Here is a 24,567-nt window from a genome sequence, read left to right on the forward strand (position 1 = left end):
AAAAAGTCATTGTTCTTCCATCCAGACCTCTATGTTTAAGAGTCTAACTTAAATTCTATTTCTTGGTCCTTTTAAAGTCTGGATGTTCCAAATACTCTGGCTTCAAATTTGGTCCAGCTCTTATTCCTCAGGTTGCTTTTTCCTGTTCTGCTGCAGAAACCTTCTAATTCAGAAACTTCTTGTTCTCCACAGAGGCTTTTGTTATTCAGGAACATAACTTGCGTCAAGTCCCTTCCTTTCTTCAATAGATAAATCCATTGTCTCCTTTAGTATAGAAACCTCTGTAGACAAAATAATGCTTCGTTTTTGCAGCTTTCCCAAGAGATAACAGATCCTGCTCAAATGCATAGTATTTTTCCACTTGCTGCTACTGTTGCAATGCCCCAGCCTCCCTCTAGAGGGAATATGGTAACTTAATTTCTTTCAAAATCAGACCCAAAAGTCAAATAACTTGTTGCCTTTATTTCCAATAATTTATGTCCAAATTGTAACAAATCTAACCAGCAAAGCCATCGTAACAAAGTTCTCTTTTATTTTCCTGCTTTGACAGCTACTTTGACAGCTGTCAAAGTTTCTGTGTCTCTTCACCAGTCTCTCATAGCGGATCGTTCCCGGTTCCCGGGGGGGTTGCATTTTAGTTCCCACAAATCAGTCTTCTCCTCCAGCACAATTATTGTAATTTCCCTTCGTGAAGTTAAAAATTTTTTTCAGGTAAACAAGTTCATCTCTCGATCTTAGTTGTCAAATCCTTGCGTTGAGCCATCTACAACAGGGGGGGCGGACTTCCTTTTTGCACTCCCCCCGCTCGCTCCAAATTCAAAGATCAAATTTCCCTTTTAAGTCCAATCAATTTACTCACGGGTTGTTCCTTTTAGTCCAAATCCGAAATTTTCAAAGAAGAAGTCGTTGCTCTCCGCCGAATGGCATGCGGCTTCGCTGGGCAGGGGAAGCATTGGACTCACAGCACCACACCCCCCCGTCACCCGCTCCGCAGCCTTTAAAAAGGCTCCTTCGCGGGTCGGGGGGGCGCAAACGGTGCCCGCCGAGTCACCAAGTCCATGGGCATCTCCGCCCATGGTTTTTGAGGGTCCCCGCGTCGCCGGCACGGCAGGACCCGACCCCTACCCAGCCAACTCCCTCCGGAGCTCGGAGGGAGTCCGCCATTCGGCGATGGCGCCGACCCGGAAGAGGAGAATCTTTAGAATAGCACATCAGCACCAGAAGGTAGCGGAAGAGAAAAGGGCAGATAATTCTGTCTTGCAAGAACAACAATCTCCTTAACACTGCTGAATTCCAACTCATATGTTTTAGATTTTTTAAAATAATCTCTCCATCCTTGTTTTCTTTCCTACTGATAGGAAAGAAGGTCATTGTCCTTGAACTACTCTTACATTTTCAAATCTCAGTTATGTCCTCCTTTCAGATGTTTTGGAATGCAACTCTCATCATCCTTGGTCAGCACATCCTTGATGGAAGTCATAATCCCAAACAAAAACTGGGATGGTATGAGGTTGGCAAAGGTTGCAGTAGGCCAAAACTGAGACCTGAGTATCGCTCATTGCCATAGAATCATAACTACATGACTAGGTGTTATTTGCTACAGTTGGAAGCCAATACAAAATATTCCAGCAATGGATCATACTGAATTGACACTAATATCATTTGCAACCCAGCAGTATCATATAAAGCCAAGTGAGTACAGTTGTGGGCTGACAAGGGCAGGTCTGCAAATGAATAAGGCCTTTCCTATGGGCATTATGACATCTGAAAGCTATACCTGATACATTATAGTCGGCTTTTGTAATGAATTAGTGTTATATCACGGACACAGGAACACTTCGGACTTTAACAACAAAGTAAGCTTTATTCATTGTGAATTCAGCACAGTAGGCTGTTCTGTTCTGTGCTCTACATGAACACACGATCGAGACATACATTAGTAACTGTCCTCTCTCTTCCAGTTTCATGGGCCCATTTGTATCCCATCAAAGTAAGGAGGTATTTTCAGAGACTTGGGGGGTGAAAATTTAATATTTTTCAGGCTGGGTGGTTTACAGTGATAGAAGCAAAGTTGCAAAGGATTGCAGTATTTCTTTTACTGTGGGGGGGTGGGGAATCCACTTCCAGTGGAGTGGTATTGGAATTGCAATAAGCAGCAGTTTAATGCACCTCTTTTCGCGAACAAAATGGCCTCATTGTAGCAAGTACTCTTGAAGACTATGCAAGAGAAACAAACTAAAACTTACAAAAGCAGAACTTCCCCCAGTGTCTGCAGTGTCTGCAGTTTCAGGCGGAATGGGTGGGATGAATTAACCTCCTTTGTAATTTTGTTAAGTGATTTATTTACATCTGTAATGTTAACCTTTCTCCAAGCTAATGGTTAGTGATGCAAAGGGGGAATCCATGAGAAATTAGTTTTGATCGTGCATACTGATTTGAGGTGGGCAAAGGATAAGGGAAATAGATGAGAGGCAGAGAAAATGTTTTTAAAATAACTACATTTCACACGCTTGATTCTCTCTCTTTATATAAAAACTATTTCCTCAAATCTGTTTGTCATTTCCCCTCTTTCTCTGCATTACACATTATTGAGCAGCGTTTTTTTTTTCTTTGGTACGGAAATGAGACCCATGCGGAAAATGATGCAGTTAATAAAACATGAGCCTAGTTGGGTCATATTCTTTAAGTGTTGAATCCTTTTCTTTTCTTTGTGCCTGTTTTATCTGTTTAGCCTATAAACTTCATTACAAGCAAGAGATCTGTTTTATCCTTTATCAGAGGGGTGCTTAGGTGTTCATTGGGTCTTTGATAAACTGTAGTGCTCATATTTTTCACATATACAGTTTGCTGCAAATACTTCGCAAAAAGCCAGGAATATCAATTTTCTAGCAAAAATAGTTGCTATAAGAATTGGCAGAAGACCAGATTAAATCTAACGGTATAACTGAGCTCAAACCTCATTAAAACATCTCCTGGTTGCAATGTCATCTTGATCTTGACCTGGCTCATTTGAACCTATTTCTTTGAAAACTTTGACCAGTCCGAATAAAGAGTGTCACAGGGGATAAAAAGGCTACAACAATTGATCTCAAACCAAACGTATTACAATACAACTTGCCATGATTCATCTAGCGTAGCCTGGGTCATAGCATACATAGGTACAGAGACCATTCTGCACTACTCAGAACAAGTGGATCAGGCCCCATCTGCACTATACATTTGAAGCATTATTATACCATTTTAACAGTCATGTCTTGCCCCCTCAAAATCCTGGCAACTGTAGTTTGTTAACGGTGCTGAGAGTTATTAGGAGACCCATATTCCCCTCACAGAACTACAGTTCCTCAGAAAGTTCCTCAGGAAGAGGCATTGGCTGATGAACTTGTCAGCATCGCCCTTGAGCCAGTGCCACTAACTGGACTCATCCACTTCAGCCCCGACTGGGCTAGGCGAGCTGGGTATCACTTCCAGAGACCACCTTCTGCACAGGAACAGGTCAAAGTGCTGTGGACTCACAGCTTAGAGTTGTGAGCACCGGATTCACTCCAACAAGAAGACAGTCGTTGCACAGCAGAGTATAGCAGAGTATAAATGATTCAGAGAGCAGCTCTGTAGAATATCTTCTTTATTCTATCTACAACTATTATACAACTATATACAGAGCTTAATGAGGTCTAAGCATAAATGAATGCTGCACTACACCGAGTGTATGCAGCTGCTCTTAGCAGCAACCTTATCTCTACACACGATCTGTAACACTCAGTCTCTCTCTCTCCGACACACTGACTGACTCTTTGATTTGGTGCTGGAGCAGAATAAGTAGAGAGCAGAACACCGCCCCTCCTCTCTGGAGAATCAGCAGACTCATCAGGAGATTCTTGGATATGGGAGGGGTGAAATCTCCTCAGAACTACGATCATTTCTGTGAGGGGAAAAGAGGTCTCCTAACAATTCTCAAAACCCTTGACAAACAACAGTTGCCAGGATTCTTTGGGGGAAGCCATGACCGTTTAAAGTGATATGATTCTGCTTTAATTGTATAGTGCAACTGTGGCCTCAAGCTGCACTCTAAGCAAATGTTACCTAAAAGAAATGCCCTAGATCCAAAATACGGTAATCCTGGAGCATAAAATATGGGAAGTGTAACTATGCTATTCAATATTTCTATCCTTTGTTTTGCTGGTGTTATTCCTCCAAAGAATATTAGGCACAAATTCCTTTTGCTAAAGCCTAGCTGAGACATTAGAATAGTACTGGAACTTGGAAAATGGGAAAATTTCAAAAGCAGGTTTTAGAGAAGCTTAGTTTTAATTTTGCTATGATTCATTTGTGTCTTATTATGGCGTAATCTTCTCACCTCACAAATTCATTGTGAACTGTTTCCTAATCATGAATGACATTCATTCATTGTTCTTACAAAATCTCAAGTAAGAACATCTATTTAAGAAGGGGGGAGGAGAAGCTTTGGGGTTGGTTTTTTGTTGTTGTTGTTGGTTTTTGTTTTGCATTTGGGCCCTTTTCTTGCCCAGGGATTCAAATTCTTTCATGCAAAGCAGTGATGAATAAAATGTAAAAGAAAATAGATGTACAACAAGGAAAGCAACTGGGAAAAGCTGTCTCCTACGGGATGCTGAACCACAAAAATGTCCCCCAAAACCCAGTTGGCTTGATGAAAAGGCCATGTGGGGAACATTCCCAGCCTCAGGCTGGTGACTGTTAGAAAGGATTCTTAATCATCACATCATCAGGTTAGTCAGAATGCTACTATTTAACTCAAGAGTTTTTGCGCTGCTGTGGATACTATCTGAGTATTCCTGGAACAGTAATTTCCTTTTTGACCTCTATGGATATTACTTATAGAAAGTGCAGTCATAAAACAATTCTTAAAATGTCAGGGAAAATAGCATCTAATGGGACATATGAGCCAAGGAAAGCATACTTGAGTTTGGGAGCATTCCCACCAAACCTCTGTAATCCTAAATCTACTAATAAGCCGTGCATCATTGCCTGCATAGTTCAGCATGACATTCAAAAAAGTATAACTCGTATTCCCGCTTTACTGAAATCACAATGTTCATCCATGCATTGGGTGGGTGTGCTGACGGGAACGGCGAACAGCCGGCACTGAAGTGCAAGATATATTATTAATAATTTAGAATGCTTGCCTTCATGATAAAAGAATGAGAGTTTGATGTTGATACTTCTTAGGTGTTGCACCAGTGAAAACTTTTTATGTTGCATTTGCACAGGATTTATATGCAGGGCAATGATTAATTAAATATTGTGTTTTGTTCCGATCTCCTCAATTCATGAAAGGGCTGGCCCAGAATATTTTGCTGACTGAGGCAGAACAAAAAATGGCATCTCTCCAAAGTGCTGACAATTTGTCACAAGCACTCCTCTGTATCTCTTTCTAGGGGTGGGGGGAGTACAGAAGTAATGAGTTAAATAACTAAAGATTTGCCTGAGGTTGTCCAATCCCTGTGCCTAAAGGTAGGGCTAGATAAAGGAAGTTTTCTTAAGCTAAATTTGGGTGTGCAGGATTGTAGCACAGAGATAAAGGAAAGAATGGGCAGGTAGGAAGTGACTGTGGTCAGGAAATCAGTAGGGCGCCAGTGTTTACTTGATTTGATGTATAAATTAAAAACCTTTAATTGACTAAAAAAGTGCCACTGATTAATTGGGTGGTTTATTAAAAGATAAGAAAAACACCAGGATACAATTGCTTATACAATTGCAGGATACAATTGCTCCTCCTTAGGAGGAGCATTTCTCTTTTTTATTGCACTGGAAGAAATGCCTCTTCTACCAACTGTAACACATGTGCATTACCTAAAAACAATGGGGTTTTTTACCTGTAGGGCAAGTGGGCATGGCTTGGCTGAAACGGCTTTAAGGGCCAAATGGGGAAGCCTCGTGGGTCTAACTAGGTTCCCCACACTTTCAACTAAGGGCTTTATAGCAGCCCTTTATGGGTAAAATCGTGGTGTTTAATGAGTTTATCCAAAGAGACAATTTAAAAATGGGGGTGGGTGGTACTAGAAAGGGATTAAAAGGACGTGAGCAGTGGAACACAACAACAAAAAGAGGTGCATTGCTTGTTTTTTTCTGCTTGAATGGGGATGATGTCAGTGTTGCTGTTCCACCCTCTCTAACTCATCTAAAATATGGCCCATGCTGAAAATTAGTTGCCAACCAGCAAAAGGCATCTTGAATGGCTATGAGTGTTTATAGCTTTGTGAGCATAAACTCTGGCCCGTTGGATTTTATCATCCAACATAAACTAAAGGTTTTAAGCTGCTGCTCTGTAAAGTGCTGTGCCCATTTGATGCAGTTTCAGTAGTCAAAAGCTCCTGTACAAAGGAACAGTGTGATTTTTGCTCAGATTCTGACTTGCTTATTTACCGCTCCCTGTAGTTTAGACTGTGTCTCTCCCCCACCCGCCCCAAAGTTTTGGAAAGGGCACAGTTATATGACAACCACCACCACCAACAAAAAAAGAGCATCAAAGGCAGTCTTGACAAATCCTTTCATAGAGAGGCGAACTAGTATTTTGTTTCAAATGACTGAAATTTTTGTTTCCTTTTCTGAGCCAGCAGCTTGTCTTTCTCTTAAATACTGACGTTAATCTCCTTATTTGGAAGCAAACCAAGCTCCTGTATTTCTAATCCTCCCAAATAGTCTATACTTCGGATCGCCTTACATGACCAGACACTTTTACACACACACACACTCCAACAATGCACCCTTAATACATGCTCCCATACTTAGTATTCAGGCATTTTCCACATCACCTACAGTAGACAGAGTTCTCTTTAAAGGAGATTAGGTGCTTTAGTTTTCGTGTATTACAAAATGATGGCACGCTTGTTCTTTAAAACCATTCTGTTAACAATCAGAATTTTGCAAATACGTCTTCGTTCAGTGCACTTTCTTCTTTTGACCTTAGTAAAGAGAACCACATGTGGCCGATAACAGAATCCATAGCTATGGTCAAGAGCATTGTGTGTACACAAGACATGTGCGTGTATCCAAGGTTTTTTGTTCATTTATTGAGTCACCCACCCTCACAACTGATCCATAGACAGCACTTATAAAAGCTGTTTACAAACTAGCCTGTAGAGGTTAGGGTGGGAGGGCTGCTGATTCTGTAGAAAAACAAATACCCCTTTGAGGATCTATACAACTTTGTAACATGCAGAAATCAGCATTCTCAGAGAAATCAAAGAATGGAACTGAGGGAAGTCGGGGGGGTGGGAGTGGGGGGGTTTTGTGTGTGAGGGTGGGGGGAGGGAGGAAAAATGGGGGGGAGAATAAGGATAATATGTTTCTGGAAAATATGTTTTGTTTTAATTTTGAATAATAAAAAAAGAAAAAATAAAGAAAAACAAATACCCCTGGTACATATAGCACATGCACACATTGAGAGACTGTGCTGGATAGTTAGCTACAAGCATGTTATGCTAGATTGATTCATTAGGTCTAAATTATCTAGATCAGAAATGGGGAGCCATCTTAAAGTTTACTATGGCTAAAAGACTGATATTCCTGCATTGGAAAGATAAATTTACAGTTCCATTTATTCAAAGGATTGAAGGCATGACTGTACTTGCTACCTAGGAGCAGATTGCTTATAGAAGTAGACTTCGCATGGAGAAGTATAATGAAATTTAGAAATCATTTATACAAAATGCAGCAGATTAAAAAATGTAATTGTTGACTGTTAACAATTGTTACAGTGGTATACTATATTCTTTTCTTTCTTTTTCTTTTCACTTTTTAATTAAAAAGAAAGCCCCTTATGCGTAAAAAAATAAAAAATAATAATTTTAAAAAATAATCTGAGGACCACACTCCTTTCTGTGCAACCTTCCAGGGGCCACATGGCAATGGTGAGCAGGGACAGAAGCAAAGTTATACATAGTCAGAAGCAAAATTTATGTTACCTTTGTGCAGTAGCCTAGTTTCTGTACAAACTCACATCTTTATATTCAATCTCGGCAAACAAGAGGCACCATCAGAGATCCAGCACACATTCTAACTAGGCAAAAATAGCCAGGCAGTGGCAAGTAGCAGTTTGGCAGCAATTCTTATATTTGGGAAAATGTTCACAAAAATGTCATTCTGTATGGCCCAGTCACAAGGGGTGAGATATAGAGGGCCATCATCACCCTTACCTACTTTCAATCCTCCTGTCACTTTGTAATAATAATAATAATAATAATAATAATAATAATAATAATAATAATAATAATTTATTTATTTATTTATTTCCCATCTGACTGGATGGCCCCAGGCACTCTGGGCAGCTTCCAACATTAAAAACTGCCTATCTACTCTGAAGGAAGCCCATTGTGTTCAGTGGGACTTCCTCACAGGGTATATAGGACTGCAACCTAAATAATAAAAAAGAAAAAGTAGCCATTTTTTCCCCTGCTGCATTTTGCCAGTCCAGGAACATGTTGCATTCTCTTGCTAGATTGCCAACAAGCTTGAAAAATCCTTGGATGCTGAAATTGCTAAGTATACACAAACGGTGCCACTGTGTCCTTAGTCTGTGCCAAAGCAAATTTCTAAAAGTTATGTAATTCTCCTCTGTAGCAGTTGAATTAAGTCAAATGTTCTGCATGTTATGAGTTGCTAAAAGAGAAGCCTTCTCTACAGAGGACTGGAGTATATCAAAAATTTCACTGGCAGATGCCAGGGCATCAGGTTTCACAAATGTCTTAACATGGGTGTACTGGGTACGTTGACTTGTGCTCCCTGTCACATTAGTGTGATACTCTTGCTTATCGCTGTGCACTGGTTTCTAAAAATATGAGCTAAGCTATCTGAAATGCACTGTCTCCGTGGGGTCACCTGGGTGTCTGTAAAGGAAGGTCCAAAGAAAATTAACCACCTCCCTCCCTCCTGATTTCTTACAAAGCTTTTTTAGATTGTGTTTAATAGAGAACCTTCTGTATTGTTCCACTTTTAATTATCTATACCTTCTGATTACTGGAATTCATGGAATATGTTGCTTCCTATGTAGGTCAGTAAAATCTAGCAAATTTCCATTCACATGATCAGGAGTTGGTGTTTCAGTTGCAGCCACAATGCTAGAAAGAGTTCCTTCTGGGTGCTAGTCATGTATTTGAGAATTATCACCATTGGACACAGTGACCACAATCTAGCACAACATTAATTATGCTTAACCTATTGAAATTGATTAGCTCTATTTTGGATTTTGACCAATGTTTTAAAGTTACTAAATATTTAATGAAACACACATTAAAACTGTACATCTATGAATGTTTACTTGGAGCTATTCTTCTGTTGCCCATTGAGGCTTACTCCCAAGTTAGGGTGTTTGTCATCAAAAGTCCATTTGTTATCAAGGCTGCAAATTGATACTGGGTTAATTTAGTACAAGTACCAGGTTGCTCATTCTAGCAGTATCCCTGGATTCACTCCTTCATGTTGATCTTCTCTCCCTTTAAGGTTTTTCCTTCCTGTGAAACATAGATGGCAGATGAAGCCTGGTTTTTGTAGGGCTTGCACCTTTCTCAAAGATGAGAGCTTTTTATCTCTATTTCCTCTGTGTGCACACACACACACACCTGTTACCTGCTGACTGATTTGTTTTGTTCTCTTCCCCTGCACCGCTTATGTTTAATCATTCCAAACTGAAGTGTCAATCATGTTTGGCAGTGGCTCAGGTTTTTGCTATAGACCAATAGGTTCATGAAGTCCTAGACCAAACATTTTTTGAATGTTGTGTGCTGCCAAATGTTTGCAGTAAGTAGCCTTATAATAGCCCCAAATTGGTTCTGGGTCTTTGTGAATGTAAAAAGGTAAAGGTAAAGGTACCCCTGCCCATACGGGCCAGTCTTGACAGACTCTGGGGTTGTGCGCCCATCTCACTTAAGAAGCCAGGGGCCAGCGCTGTCCGGAGACACTTCCGGGTCACGTGGCCAGCGTGACATCGCTGCTCTGGCGAGCCAGAGCCGCACACGGAAACGCCGTTTACCTTCCCGCTGGTAAGCGGTCCCTATTTATCTACTTGCACCCGGAGGTGCTTTCGAACTGCTAGGTTGGCAGGCGCTGGGACCGAGCAGCGGGAGCGCACCCCGCCGCAGGGATTTGAACCGCCGACCTTTCGATCGGCAAGTCCTAGGCGCTGAGGCTTTAACCCACAGCGCCACCTGCGTCCCTTCTTTGTGAATGTGTTTGGCATTTAAAGTCCTTAACAATGTTTTAGGGTACTCTAGCATCCAGTAAGAACTAGTTACATTTTGGGGATCACTTGAAATATTGCTCTGTTGCAGCAAGATGTTTGTAACAAAGCTCCATAGTTTATGAAGTCATATGAAAATATATGTACTTAGTATATCCTTTGAAAGCTTTCAGTTGATCTGCATAATTTTTTTCTTATGCAACTTTTTCGGTTGCAGAGATGAGAAAGATGTTAGCTATCTCGCCTTCCAGAGAGTGTTGTTTACACTGATAGGATGTGTTTTCGAACTTAAAGTTGATCTTATATCTGACCTTAACTAAAAGACCAAGCTGCTAAAAATAGATAAGTAAATCATGAGGTGTGAATTCCACTCATGAAAAAGTTGCTTAAATGTGTATCAAGATTCACTTGCTCTCACAGCACCTCTGTTTGTGTGCCATGTATGACAACTGTTTTTTCTATTAAGTTAGACACTTAACATCTTGGCTGAATATACCCTGATCAAGTAATCCCTGGACCAAGGTAAATTCGCAGAGCAAATACTACTAGAGTTGTGTTGGCTCTGTCGGGATTCACTGTAATCATTACGTCCTATCTCTGAGACTAATTTTTACTTCGTCTAATAATAATATTGCTGACTTTAATAGAGAACCTTATGAGAACTCAGGCCTGCAAAAGATTAAACCAGTGTGCCCAGAATCTTCTGGTATCTTGCCATTCTACCCCCCAAGTGCTGAGCCTAGATAGTCAGTCTGTGATGTCTCATCATCAACAAGTTCCACACCTCATTCATCACTCTCAGTGGCTTTAGGCATTACTACAACAAAGAGTGGCATGGAGTTACCGCTTAGCGTGTACATGAAAGTGAAAGCCCCAGTGGCAAAGATAAAATGATAGTTTAATCTGATGTGCCGTAAGTACAGTAGTGGTGGTTGTAATAGCACTGCTGCCTTTGTCCCGGTTCTGGAAATTAAGATAGGGAGTCTGCTGCCATTCAGATTCACAGGGAAGGAAGCTTATAATGCTAGCTAACGATGTGGGCTCTAAGTGGTGTTTTGATAGATTCTACTTGTGTGCCGTAGTACAGTGGTACCTCGGTTTTCGAACATAATCTCTTCCGGACAACCATTTGAGTTCCGAAATGTTCGAAAACCGAGGCGCAAAGGGCGGTCTGCAAATTTATAAACAATAATATATACACTCAGCGAAAGCTGTTTGACTTCTGAGGCGTGTTCAAAAATGGAAGCATTTACTTCCGGGTTTATGGCGGCTGAGTTCCGAAACATTCGTCAACGGAAACTTTTGAAAACTGAGGTACCATTGTACCCTGCAGATAAAGTCTATAAGATATGTATAAACTGTAAAATTAAATCCAGAAACCTGAGGGGAAATGGTACAATTGTTGTAAACCACTCTGATTTTTTTTTAAAAAAACTAATTAGCAGCATATAAATATTTCCACGAATAAAAAATAAATAAATAATTGTCTGAACTTCAATGTAGTGTTATACAGCAGGGATAACAGTACTGGTGCCCGCCCTGTGGAACACCCTCCCATCAGATGTCAAGGAAATAAACAACTATCTGACTTTTAGAAGACATCTGAAGGCAGCCCTGTTTAGGGAAGTTTTTAATGTTTGATGTTTTATCGTGCTTTTAATATTCTGTTGGGAGCCTTGCAGGGTGGCTGAGGAGGACTGGCCAGATGGGTAATAAATAATAAGTAATAAATGATAATAATAATAATAATAATAATAATAATAATAATAATAATAATAATAATTACAGTTCCTGATTAATCAAAGGTAACAATATGTATCCATGCCGTCATTATAGCTTTTATGGGTAGTGTATAACTTTATGGATCGTTTATTTCAGTGAATTCTTATTGAAAAGATCTATTAAAACCACTACTAACTGTTTCAGCAGCCTGGACACTCTAACCTGTTTGAAATTCAAAGCGCAAAATTAGTGCAGTGGAAACCCTTTAGAGTTACAAAAATTAGCACATCCATTGCAGATTGTTTTCCAAATTTCATTGAATGAGACAACTCACTATTATTCCCATCTCCTTATAGATGGAGGAGGAGAAGGGTTTACAGATGCGGCTACACAGTGAAACATGGCAGAGCTGGTTTTGAACTCAGGTCTTGAAAGTCCATGTTCAGATTTCAGTCTGAGACCAAAGTGATATTCGAGTAGCACATATCATAGTGGATGCATTATGCTCGTTTCTTGGTCAAAGTGCTTCAGGTTGTTCCTCTAGGGCAGGGGTAATCAGCTAGTTCTGAATCTCTGCGACATTCTGGTACAAGCTATTCCAGGGCCATGTTTCATGCGAGAGGCATATCTGCCATGGAAACATAGTTTCTAGCTGGGCTTAGTCATTTGCCATGCCGTACAACAAAGGCTAACAGCAGTACGTACAGTATGTTGTGAATTCATCTACGTTTGGCTCCGGTTGATGCCAGCTCTTGTAATGGGAGATGATTGGGCTTCCCAAAGTGACCTATTCCCAAAGTCACATGAGGGAGATTCCATTTGATGAACTTCAGCAGGCAGATGATGGGTTGAGCAGGTGGCTTTGCAGGTTGCACATTATGGACAGTTCAGTGCTTCATTATAGACAGTTCAACAAGTATACGTGTTCACCATTTGTTTCTATTTATAGGGCATAACACCACACTAAAAAGCGCATCCCTTTCTCAGCTTCTGCATGCATAGTGAGTTGGCAGTATGATGCTTAATGAACCTAGGGAGATGCTACCCAAGACAGTTGATAGACAGTTAATCTGACAGTTCTTCCTTTGATGCAGTTCTAATACCCTTCTAACATTTCTGTGTGTTGAGTGCATGTAATGTTCCCAGTGCATGTTACCAAGCACAGAAGATTGATGAACCTGTTCTCAAGTCCATCACACATTAATTTTTTTTTTTTTTTTGAGAATTAGATGCTGAAACACAATCCAGAGAACTAAACAACAGTTTTTAGTCACCCATCACACACTGAAAACACTCCATGAAGTGTTTGAAGCTTCTTTTTTGAAACTTAGGGAATTTGAAAAAATCTGTTTGTGTTGTAGCATGATGTGTATTGGAGCTGATGTTCAAAAATGAATAGGCTTTTTAAAAGTTCTTGCTTGACCTGTGTGCGTACAGATTTGTCTAGATTGTGACCCATCTCTCTTGTTTTGACCTGGGACAGTAAATTTGTAGCTATTGGAGTGGGGGTGGGGGAGAGAAGACCAATACAACAAATAGTTTGATTATGAAAGGCTGCATCAGATTTGATCACACATGAAACTCCTATGTCGCATATGCAATAAATCAATAAAGTTAGATATGAGCCAGCTTCTCTCTCCCTCTCTCGTGTGTGTGTGTGTGTGTGTGTGACTAAGTTGGCTTACTACCAAGAAGTATTTAATTAGAGTTGTGTCTCATTAGTCAAGAGTAATTTCTCATCATATATTTCATTAAATGTGTATAAAGTAGGTATTTTGGCTGATATTCAAAGGACCATGCAACTAGTTCTGTGCTACCAATGGATATTTGGATTTTCTGTTTCTTAAACAACAGTTGCCCGGGCCACAGAGTTGTTTTGCAAAGCTAAGGAGTGTGTCTGGTGTTAAAAGGAAGAAAATAAAAGAAGTCAAAAAGTACACTGAGTTACTGTAAGCCTTTGTACTCACCTAAATTTGGGGGTCTTTTTTACCATTTATATTTTGCTTTTAATTTTATGTCCAACGAAAGGTATGGAGCAGTTCTTTATATCTTGTCCTTTGCCTGTGAAACTTTCATTTATTTATTTTTACACTGACTTGGAAACTGTGTTCTAAATCCTAGATGTTGAAGAGTTAAGCATTCCACAGATTGCATTTCTCAGTTCCTTTTGTTTTCAAACCAGAATTATTAGCTGTCATTGTTTAAGCGATATTATATATATTAATCTCATATTTTCCTTTACAAGTATCTTAAATGCACAACCACCACATTCATGTAGATAGTTTCAGTGCTGTCGCTCAGATTGAAGCGCATGATATTGAAATAATTGGTTTTTCAGTTAATTGACTTGGCATCCTACAAAGGGACTTCATGGCATATTTAAAAGTATTTATGAATTCATTTCGTGGATTGTGGAAACCAGAATGCAGATTGTTAATGTGCAGGGTTAAATATAGAGAATGGTACTTTTGCTGTTCTCATTTATAACTATGTTTAAATGGCTGGTGTGCCTACAGGCATAGCTAACTAACTGAATCAGTCAGGCACAAGAGGTGCTTTGGTCTGATAGGAAGAACAGGTTTTCCCTGAAGTACTTTTGATCAAGTTCCCACTGGAAACTGGATTGGCTGGCACACAGGTTTCTGTTTTGACTTCACAATGTAAATTCCAGATGGAGCATCATTTTTCTCACAACAGCTTCCTTGAATTCTATGCATTGGCATAGTTCTGTTTCATGGATACTATTACAGCTGTGTTTTTTTCTTTATGTGCCCCAAATTGACCCAATATTTTGAGGAAGATGTCTGTTAGTTTAAAAGGGACTCCTGTATTGTTGTTAGTCGTTTCCATTTATTCCTCTTGGATTTTATGCCACTTTTCCACACACAAACCCTTTCCCACAGGGTGAATAGCATTTTATTCAATTACAATTAGAAATAACAATTCCAAGCAATTTTTATTTTATTTTAAATTGTAATACAGTGGTACCTCGGGTTACATACGCTTCAGGTTACATACGCTTCAGGTTACAGACTCCACTAACCCAGAAATATTACCTTGGGTTAAGAACTTCGCTTCAGGATGAGAACAGAAATCGTGCAGCAGCAGCACAGCGGCAGCAGGAGGCCCCATTATCTAAAGTGGTGCTTCAGATTAAGAACAGTTTCAGGTTAAGAACAGACCTCTGGAATGAATTAAGTACGTAACCAGAGGTACCACTGTATAAGAAAACAGTGAAAGTACAGAATCAGGGAGCAACACAGCAACTTCAAGACGAAATACAGAAAATGGTGTCCTTTATTAGTGACCATCAAAAAGAAGAGACACAAGGGGTGAAATGTATTTTCCAAGCCAAGGGATGAAATTCTAGACCCGTGGTGCCATTGTGGAGAAGACCCTGGCATAAATACTCTTTCAGCAGCTGTGCCATTTGCTATCTTCTCTTGGCAGGGATCTAACACTCGGAGGGGCAGAAGTTAAAGTTTGTATAGAAGGTTCTGCTTTCTGACCCCATGAAGCTCAGGCTTAAAGACTGTTCTCTAAAATGAGAGATGCCATCTTGGTCAAGTCATGTCTTCTATCCTCAAAGTTTTGCCTTTTTGTTGCTTATTCGTTTACAACAGAATGGGATAATTTTTTGTGTTATAGAATCCTATGTTCCAGGATGCAGATCTCAGTATGTGTGTGAACCAGTGGGTTCTCCACCTCCATACTGCCAAGATGCACCTTTTTTGTTGGCTCTTTAAAATCTATTAAATGAGTGCGGTATTTTTGAAACTTACATGATACAACCATCAAATGTTAATGGTGGTAAGAAACAGGGCAAAAAGCACCACATGCAGAGTCATTGGTAGCAGTGACAGTCTTGTTCCTAATGTATCAAAGGAGTCCCTATCTCCTACTTTGTAACCCAGGGGGATGCCAATGTAGTGCTTGTGGCTGCCTGTGTGTCCACCAATAACTCCTGTAGCAGCTGTGAAATGTCTTGGTTTCCACAATGCATGAGATTCCTGTTTGCACTGGCTCATCTTCTTCTACATGTCTCCATAGCAGCCATTTTGTGTTACACCACACTCCCATGACAATCATTTTTTGACTGGAGCCTTCAGCAGTTTCTCACAATTCCAAATGCATCCACTGGCCCTAAAAGGTTGGTGACTCTTGCTTTAACCCATCCTGCTGGCTAGCAGCAAAGAGGCATGGGTGAAATCACAGGATGATTCCCCTAGCAGTACAGTAATGTCCCGATGCTTCATAATGCAGTACAGGCCCAGGACAACATGAGTCATCTTTATTTGTCCTAAGCACTCCATCCTCCTCATTTGGAATTTGGGCCTGAAAGGAAAAGCATGGATGCCTGGAGTGTAAGTTGTAAGCAAGCACATTTTGTGATATTGCATAGCATCATTGCTGATCACAGTGCACATCTGTTAAGACCTTGGCTTTAGCCTCCAATCTGTGAGGTTTGTGGAGTTTGGTTTGAGGTGTTATGCATTTTCTTACCGGTGGTGTTATCTGAAATTTGGTGTTGGTTACAATGGACTCTAAAGCATTATCTCTGAAAGAAGGCATCAAAGAATATTTCTAGATATTTCTCTGTTCCAGATTCTGTCTGTAAATCCAGTTAGTATTTTGTGTAAAACTGCTGTGCAATGGTAGCCCTGGGTGTCAATTAGAGAGGGCGAGGGGGATTTCCCTCCTTAGCGCTGCACACATGATTATTTCTCAGTGGTTCTAACTTCACACAAAGCAACCATGTTAAAACAATTAAGTGCATTATGTTAAAACAATTAAATGTGCTATGTACAATTTAAGGAATGCATGCCAAATGCTCAAATTATTGGCTTCTTAAAAAGGTGTGGCAGTCCTGTGTTGGCAATGTTTCTATAGCTACTCTGATATTTATAAAAATTGCCTTAACACACTGCTTCTTTGCTGTTTAACCTTGAATGTGTCCAAGAGCTCAGATTTGACCTTGCTGGAGCTTACTGCTCCTTGCTAAAAATATATTTCCTTCTCCCACTGAAATCTGAAGGTGCCCCTGGAAGGTAGTTTTTTATTTCACACTGGTGAATGGGCACACTTTAAACATAAAAGTTGTTTTTATGGGCATTCTATCCTATTTCACAGTTCACTAAAAGCTCTTTAGGTTTTTAATTAGTGATGTTTAGTTAGTATTCATGCTTATTTGAAACTAAGTATCCCTTAAATTCCCCAAGCAAAGTGTGTTTGTTTAGAAGATTTACTTAACATCTCCAGTGGCACAAGACATTTTCATGTTCTTTGTTCTGAGGTAAAAAAGAAACCTAGTCTCAAATCCTCCTGCAAATCACTTTAAAACAACAATTCCAGCTTTGAAAGTCTCTCTCTCTCTGTTCCATAGAAAAATCGCTTTCCTTGAGCTGCGTAAGAAATAAGTGTTGATGTACTAACTATATAATCCTAAATGGCAACCTGTTTTGAAGTAGCCAAACACATATTTGCTATACTTTCCACTAAACTTTTCCCTCAAAGTAACTTTCCCCCCATATATTTTCATAGGGATTTATCTTTACAAATTCTGATGTTGAGTATTTGTTTAGCATTTGACATCCAATATCTAATGGGATTTAATATTTGGTGTCCCTTATTTGATATTTGACAGCATTATATATTTAACAGCCAATGGCCATTTTATATTTAATGTTCAGCAGTTTATAGTCTATATTTTATAATCGTAGCTTTTATATTCTGCATTGGCAGTCCAGACTCAGAAACAGGCTTCATCCCTATCGGATGCATTAGAGGATGTTGTGAATAGGAAAAGTCCACTTCTGTTATGGGGAAAGATTTTGCATCTATCATGCACACACCACTAAACAGACAAGTGGCCTGTCAGCAGTAATAGCATCAAACACCAGTCAGTTTGAAAGTAGAGGGACAAATTCCAGGCACTCCCTCCCTTCTCTAAAAGTGATCATCATTGTCAAATCTGACAACGCTAACTACCCTTGTTTTCCCCGTATGATGAATATTTTGGTGGTGGTTTTTTGAGAACAAAAACCTTTACGAACTATCAACAGTTTTCTCCCCAATGTGATTTAGTAGACATTCATTCAGTGGTGCATTGACGTCCTATAACAAGAACTTTATTTATAATCTGAAGTGTTTATGCTGAGTGTGAGATGACTGGTTCCAAAACTTACATTAATTTAAAGGAATGGGTAACCCATCCTACTCCCCTGAGTGACGCAGCAGCCATAACGGTGGGATACATGGGACAAGCATAAATAGAGCACAAAATATATACCACTATGTGACTTGCTTTCTGATATCCCATCCAAGCATTTTTAATATCTTCACACCTGGTATGGATTAAGGAAATGGCAGTGAGGTTTAACCAGGACTGTTTTGCCAAGTTCCTTTCTCTATATATGTCAAGAATAAATGACTGACAGAATTTATCCAGTCAGCACATCCCCAAGCTTACTCACATTTTGTGGAGGCTTGTGAGGTTTAAAAGGCCCAGTTCTCTGTGTGTGTTCCCACTCTTGGGTTAAAAATTCCAATCTGAAACAAAAGCCTAAGCAAAATATAACCTTAGCCTGCTTTTCATAATAGTTGGTGAAAACTCAAACCTGATTAGAGTTCTTCTTCTAAAATACTGATTCTGATTTCTATCAAGATTCCTGAGAACTGCACTTTGAAAACACTGTGGCCCCAAGAGAATGGACCCTTCGGGTTTTAGAGATGCAAATAGATCAAATTTGCATGCTATTGCCTATTCTCTGTGATACTACAGGGAAGTGCAAGCCTGGCCCTTAAATGAACAGAAGGCCAGCCCTGAAATGCAGGAGTGGGGACTGGATCTGGGAGGTGGGCCAGATCCTTATCTCCACACACCCCTTCAGGCTCTGCCTACCTGTCGGTTACCTGACATCACAAAGATGTTGGGTGAACCCTGTGAGCTGTTAGATGACCACTGTGGAGCATAACAGAAGTGCTGAGCATAAGACTTCCCAAACGTACCTGATACCATTTGGGAATTGCTGCACAAGTGGCTTTGAAGGCACTGCCAATCAGCTGATTGACATTGCCTGCAAAAGCCTGTTTTGTCCAATCCTATCTTCACCTGCCCCATATACGAATATCAGGTTTGGGACTGGTGGGTGTGGCCAAATGGAAAGGCCTGGTGGGTCTAATTAGGCCCAAGGTGAGAATTGCTTCTCACCTTGAAGAAATGGCACATTATGAATTACAAACTGAAGCACCACTGGACTATGTAGAATTATTCTCAAGCTGGCCCAATTGATTTGCTATTTTATCAGTGAAGTATGATGTTTACCTCCAACTAACTTATCACCCTGGTAATATTTGAAGGTTAGAATTCTATAGAACAGGCAGATAATACTTCTACTGCTTATGACAGGGTTGCCAGTTTAGATAAGATGGGACACTAGCATGGGTGGTGCTACCATTATGAGCTGCTTGGCCACAACTTTCTGGCCTTCAAACTCTATTAGAGCAACTTGGACCAAGAGGAAGCGGAAAATATCCCATGCAGGTAATACATGAATTTGGCTGATGGGCCCAAGATACAGTGAGTGGTAAGTTTAGATTAAGAAATTGTATACTTCAGGAAATGGGCATGCATATGAGGGTTTGAAACACCTCAAGACTAGGGTCAAATTCACATTCTGTACAACCATGAGTATCCCAGCGGGCATGACATGGGGATGAAATAACATCTGGGCAGGTGCAAACTCATTGACAGGAATTCCTTCCTGGCCTTGATTTACATGAGCATGAGGACTGGATTTAGAATTTTGACTTGCCATGCACATGCAAATTATTACCAAGAAGCCGTTCCTGTCAACGTGCCATTCTGGGTCAGGCCTTTGTTCACCATGCCATTTTTTTTTACAGTGTTTGAACCTATGTATATGTAATCAGACATGCAGGGAAGTTTGCAAAAACATCAACTAAATATGTGGGCTTTCAGTGCTTTCCTCACCTATTCAACACAGAAACCTGGTGATTACTGTGGCTATACAGAGGGAAAAGGTAATAAAGTTATGGTTTGCAGTGCAGGGAGAAAGATATTCGATAAATACTCTATGAAGAGCTAGTGGTGGAAGATCTTGCCTCCCAATGTTTCTTCAGATTCTTATCTCATTCTAGGCCATTGATTCTTTCTGAGTAACATCTCTGTCTTGGCTTCTTCATAAAACAGAGATTTCAAGGTGATCAATATAACTCTTTAGTGTGTCTCCACAAAAGAATAATCTTCTTTACAGTCTCAGATAGATGACTCACTTGAGTGGCGTATCTAGTGCTGGGTGATGAAAGATGAACACTTTTGGTTTCATCAGTGCCAAGACTCCAATTGAGTTGTCATTGCAATGACAATTATATCCATACTGAAAACCAGACTTCCACTGAAAGGCATATATAATATAATTATCTCTAAAGCAAATACCATTGGAATAAATGCATGTTACTTTCTATTATTAATGCTGCGAGGAAGCTTTGTATCTGACCAAGTAAACTTTGAATAGACCCATTACGATCACTGAATTTAAGTGTGTAACTAGATTTGGTCCATTGATCCCAATGGGTTAAGTGTCTAAGTATCATGTAAGACTCAGCTACATTAGTAAAAAACAGCGTTTTGAATGTTATAAACATGCAACACCAGATGGCGCTGGATAATAATAATAATAATTATAATAATAATAATAATTCTGAGCGATCTTCCATAGCTTTCTTTTTCTTTTGTTATAACAATTTAATTTCTGACTTATTTATAGTGGGTTTTCCCCTCCTGTGTGTAGGTCCACCCTTAGTCAGATACAACCCATAATTCTTAATCAAAAAATGATCAGTGTGTATTTTACAATCATTTTCTTTAATTTAAAAAGTGATATATAAAATATATACGCAAGTGTTAAACAATACCGAGATATTTATGAAGCTGAAAGCAAATAAAATCAAAATGTTGTTTTAAAAGAATTAACTGGAAACTTGTAAGGAATCTAGCACAGTACTTCTCAAAAAAAATTGTGGACCTTTTAAAAAATGCTAATACATTTTTTTTTTCTTTAGCACTGGCATTGTCATCAAAACCACTATCCTGTTATGAGAATTATGGGCCTTAAGCCTGGCTGCTGAGAAGGGCTCCTTTACCTGGTAAATTTTTAGGGGGAAATTAGCAGACAGCACAAGGGCTATGCTATGAAAATTGTGTGCCCCAGGCCATAGTACAGCATCAAGTATATAGATATTCTTGGAGGTTCTGCAACCTTTCTGCAGACCAAGAAATTCTAATTTGAAAAAGTAAATAAATAACAGAAGCAATGCAATGAGAAACATGGGAGTACGGCTTTGGCCAAAGCTGAAGCAAAAGTAAAAAACAGAATGAGCAATGTGGTTTGGATCAAGCATCCCTTGTAGAGAGATATGCTCAGAAGAGTGTGTGGTGCTGAGGTGTTTTTTTTTCTTCTGATTTTCCTTTGCCTCCTGCAGCTGCTTGTGTCATCCCAGAATCTGTTTAGGAAGGTTAAATCTCCAGAGCAGATTTCTCTGTGTGAGTGCAAGTTGCAAGATGCCCCCACTGGATAAAATAACTTTATAAGAAGCTCTTCCATTCATGGAACTCAAAGCCTGCATCCAACACATTATTTATTGGCAGACTCTCAAAAGAACTGTATTATCTTATTATTACTAGAAAGCAAACAATAGACAAGGAACAAAAATATTTCATCATAAATGTGCATTGTTTTATAAGCAGAATCTACATTTATATTTATAAATATCCATACAACATTTTGATTTTGCATATTTTCAGTTATTTCAACAGCCAACTGGCCATCCAAAACACTTTTATATAATATTAATCCTATAAAATATTCTGAGACAATTTCCCTGTTTCTAAATCTCATGGAAATTTTGGCATTCAGATTACCTGACTATATGGTACCTCTTTTAGACAATATATCATTTATATTGCCTTAAAATTCTTGGCTTCATGGTGCCATGTATGTTAAAAGCTGGTTCCATGAAAACATTTATGGATGAATTATAATGCTTTCAGCCTCTGTGTTTACATTGGGAATACTTGGCTGACTTTTAAATAAACTTTACTACCAGGTGGGCTTGAAAGAGAACTTTTTTTCCCTTTTGTGTGTGTGTGTTCATGTGTTTGTGGGGTTTTTTTTTTTACAATGAGAGTGTAGTGTCCTTACTATGCATGACTTTATTGGCTTTACACAAACACCTGATTCAGTTAAAACCTAACTTTTTTAATACAAGCAGAGTGGAATTCAGTGCCACAATCAGCAAAAACATTACTCCTTGGCTGACAGAACAGTCTCTCCCCCCACAACCCTGCCACTGCCAAGCTGTCGTAGGGCTTCTCTTGATCCCCCAAAGCAGATTTGGGAAGGTGGGTTGAGAAGCCCAATTACACTAGCAGGAGTTCCTAGTATTTTCAAAGTCAACTGTGCCAATAATTTGTTTGTGCTCATACACACACAAGTAAGCATGGATGCCTGTGTAGTTTGAACAGCTGCTTTTGTCTTTTGGTCTTAAAACTGGTATTAACATTCAAGACCTTTGAAAGCACATCACATTTTTCAAATTTTGGCAAGTCATGAGGATGCGCTATAGGAAGTGGAAAGGGACTCTGAGACTTGGAAGCTCCGGTAGAAGATTATAGCTTGCCATATGGCTACCTGAGCTGAAACCTCTTATGTTACATTACAGTGGTTCCTTGGGTTAAGAACTTAATTTGTTTTGGAGGTCCATTCTTAACCTGAAACTGTTCTTAACCTGAGGTACCACTTTAGCTAATGGGGCCTCCTGCTGCCGCTGCACCGCCAGAGCATGATTTCTGTTCTCATCCTGAAGCAAATTTCTAACCCGAGGTACTATTTCTGGGTTAGCGGAGTCTGTAACCTGAAGGGCCTGTAACCTGAGGTACCACTGTACTTTTATTTTGTTTGTATCCTATTCTACATTTCTACATACAGTGTTAAGCTACTGAGTGTGAGTGTGGCATTGCAATAATCTTCTCCTCAAAAGCTACAAAAACACATACACACACATTGATTAGTCCCTGAAGATTTAGCTTGTATGGAATCTCATAGTCAGGGGTGGTCCTTTGACCACCGGTGTGGTGTAGTGGTTAAGAGCGATAGACTCGTAATCTGGTGAACCGGGTTCGCGTCTCCACTCCTCCACATGCAGCTGCTGGGTGACCTTGGGCCAGTCACACTTCTTTGAAGTCTCTCAGCCCCACTCACCTCACAGAGTGTTTGTTGTGGGGGAGGAAGGGAAAGGAGAATGTTAGCCGCTTTGAGACTCCTTTGGGTAGTGATAAAGCGGGATATCAAATCCAAACTCCTCTTCTTCTATGACGAGGCAGAGTGAGGCAGCTGCCTGAGGTGGTACGTGCTGAGGGGCAGGGAAGGCAGATCTGTGAGTGCCATGTGGCCTACCTTGTACCCCCTAGGTTGGCCTTCTGCCCTCAAGTACAGTTGTACCTCTCGAACGCCGCAAAGCTGGAAGTGAGTGTTCTAGTTTGCGAACATTATTTGGAACCCGAATGTCCAACATGGGTTCTGCGGCTTCCGATTGGCTACAGGAGCTTCCTGCAGCCAATCAGAAGCCGCACCTTGGTTTCAGGACATTTTGGAAGTCAAACAGACTTCCAAAACGGATTCCGTTTGACTTCCAAGGTATGACTGTATTTCCCTTTCACCAGTATTGGAGTATGATTAAACTGCCAGTCCAACCGGCTTCTGTATGTGCCTTGGGGGAGGGTGGCATCTTGTCCTTCACCTCAGGCAACAAAGTGTCTTGAGTCTGCCCTGCTTATCATCATCATCATGACTCCTGCTTTTTCAACAGAACAATCTTGTGCTTCAGAACAATGCTTGTCTTTGCATTCAGAACAATGCTGGCACTGCTCAGGATATCTTAATACCAAATACTTTTCAAAACCATCTATGGTATTACATAGGCTACAGCTTGTATTAACTCTTTCTCCCCCCTCTCTGATTTCTTTCAGCAATGAATGTGTCGGCTGCTGCTGATTTAATGCCTACATCATCATGGAATGTGTCAAGTGAACTAGACAAAGGTAAATGCAGGGGGGAAAGAGGAATTAAAAATCATCCTAGATTTTAAGAAGCCATTCTTAAAGTTCCTTTGTTTTGTGCTTGATCATATCAAAATCTGCTGTTAAAGTCACAAGAAGGAGGAATTGAGACCTGTTTTGTATGCCAAGCAATCATTTGATATTCAATTACACCCCAGTTTGTGATTTCTGAAGAATGTTGGGATTCACTCCCTCCCCTTTCTTACTTCAAGTAACACGTTCCACATGTTAAGAAAATATGTCAAGATGTGAATTATAGCAGTTTATGACCTACCTGACATTTCATCTGTGCCTCTTGGAATCTGGATTCAATATTACCTGCCTGGACTCTATGTTAACAAGCTTTGGTCTAAGTAGCCTTGCATGCACATTTTGCTATGAAATTTGGAGGCAATCAGTTAGTTGCTGGACTGGGAGGAGGAATGAAAAATCTTTTAATATTTGTATACAGCATGCAGAGAATTAGGATGTTGAATACACACACACAGTG

General features: G+C 40.0%; 1 protein-coding gene across 3 annotated transcripts in view; it reads left to right on the top strand.

Annotated features, from left to right (window-relative positions):
• The window catches only part of ROR1 (receptor tyrosine kinase like orphan receptor 1), a 160,116-nt gene that overhangs the window by 89,376 nt on the left and 46,173 nt on the right, over positions 1-24,567 (top strand). For all 3 annotated transcript variants that reach the window (XM_079982396.1, XM_079982394.1, XM_079982395.1), the window contains exon 2: positions 23,988-24,059. In XM_079982396.1, coding sequence (XP_079838522.1) covers positions 23,990-24,059 — 70 coding nt within the window. In that variant the 5' untranslated portion in view covers positions 23,988-23,989. The remainder of the gene's footprint in view (positions 1-23,987; positions 24,060-24,567) is intronic.

This window comes from Podarcis cretensis, assembly GCF_951804945.1.
Source record: "Podarcis cretensis genome assembly, chromosome: 6".
Lineage (NCBI taxonomy): Eukaryota > Metazoa > Chordata > Lepidosauria > Squamata > Lacertidae > Podarcis > Podarcis cretensis.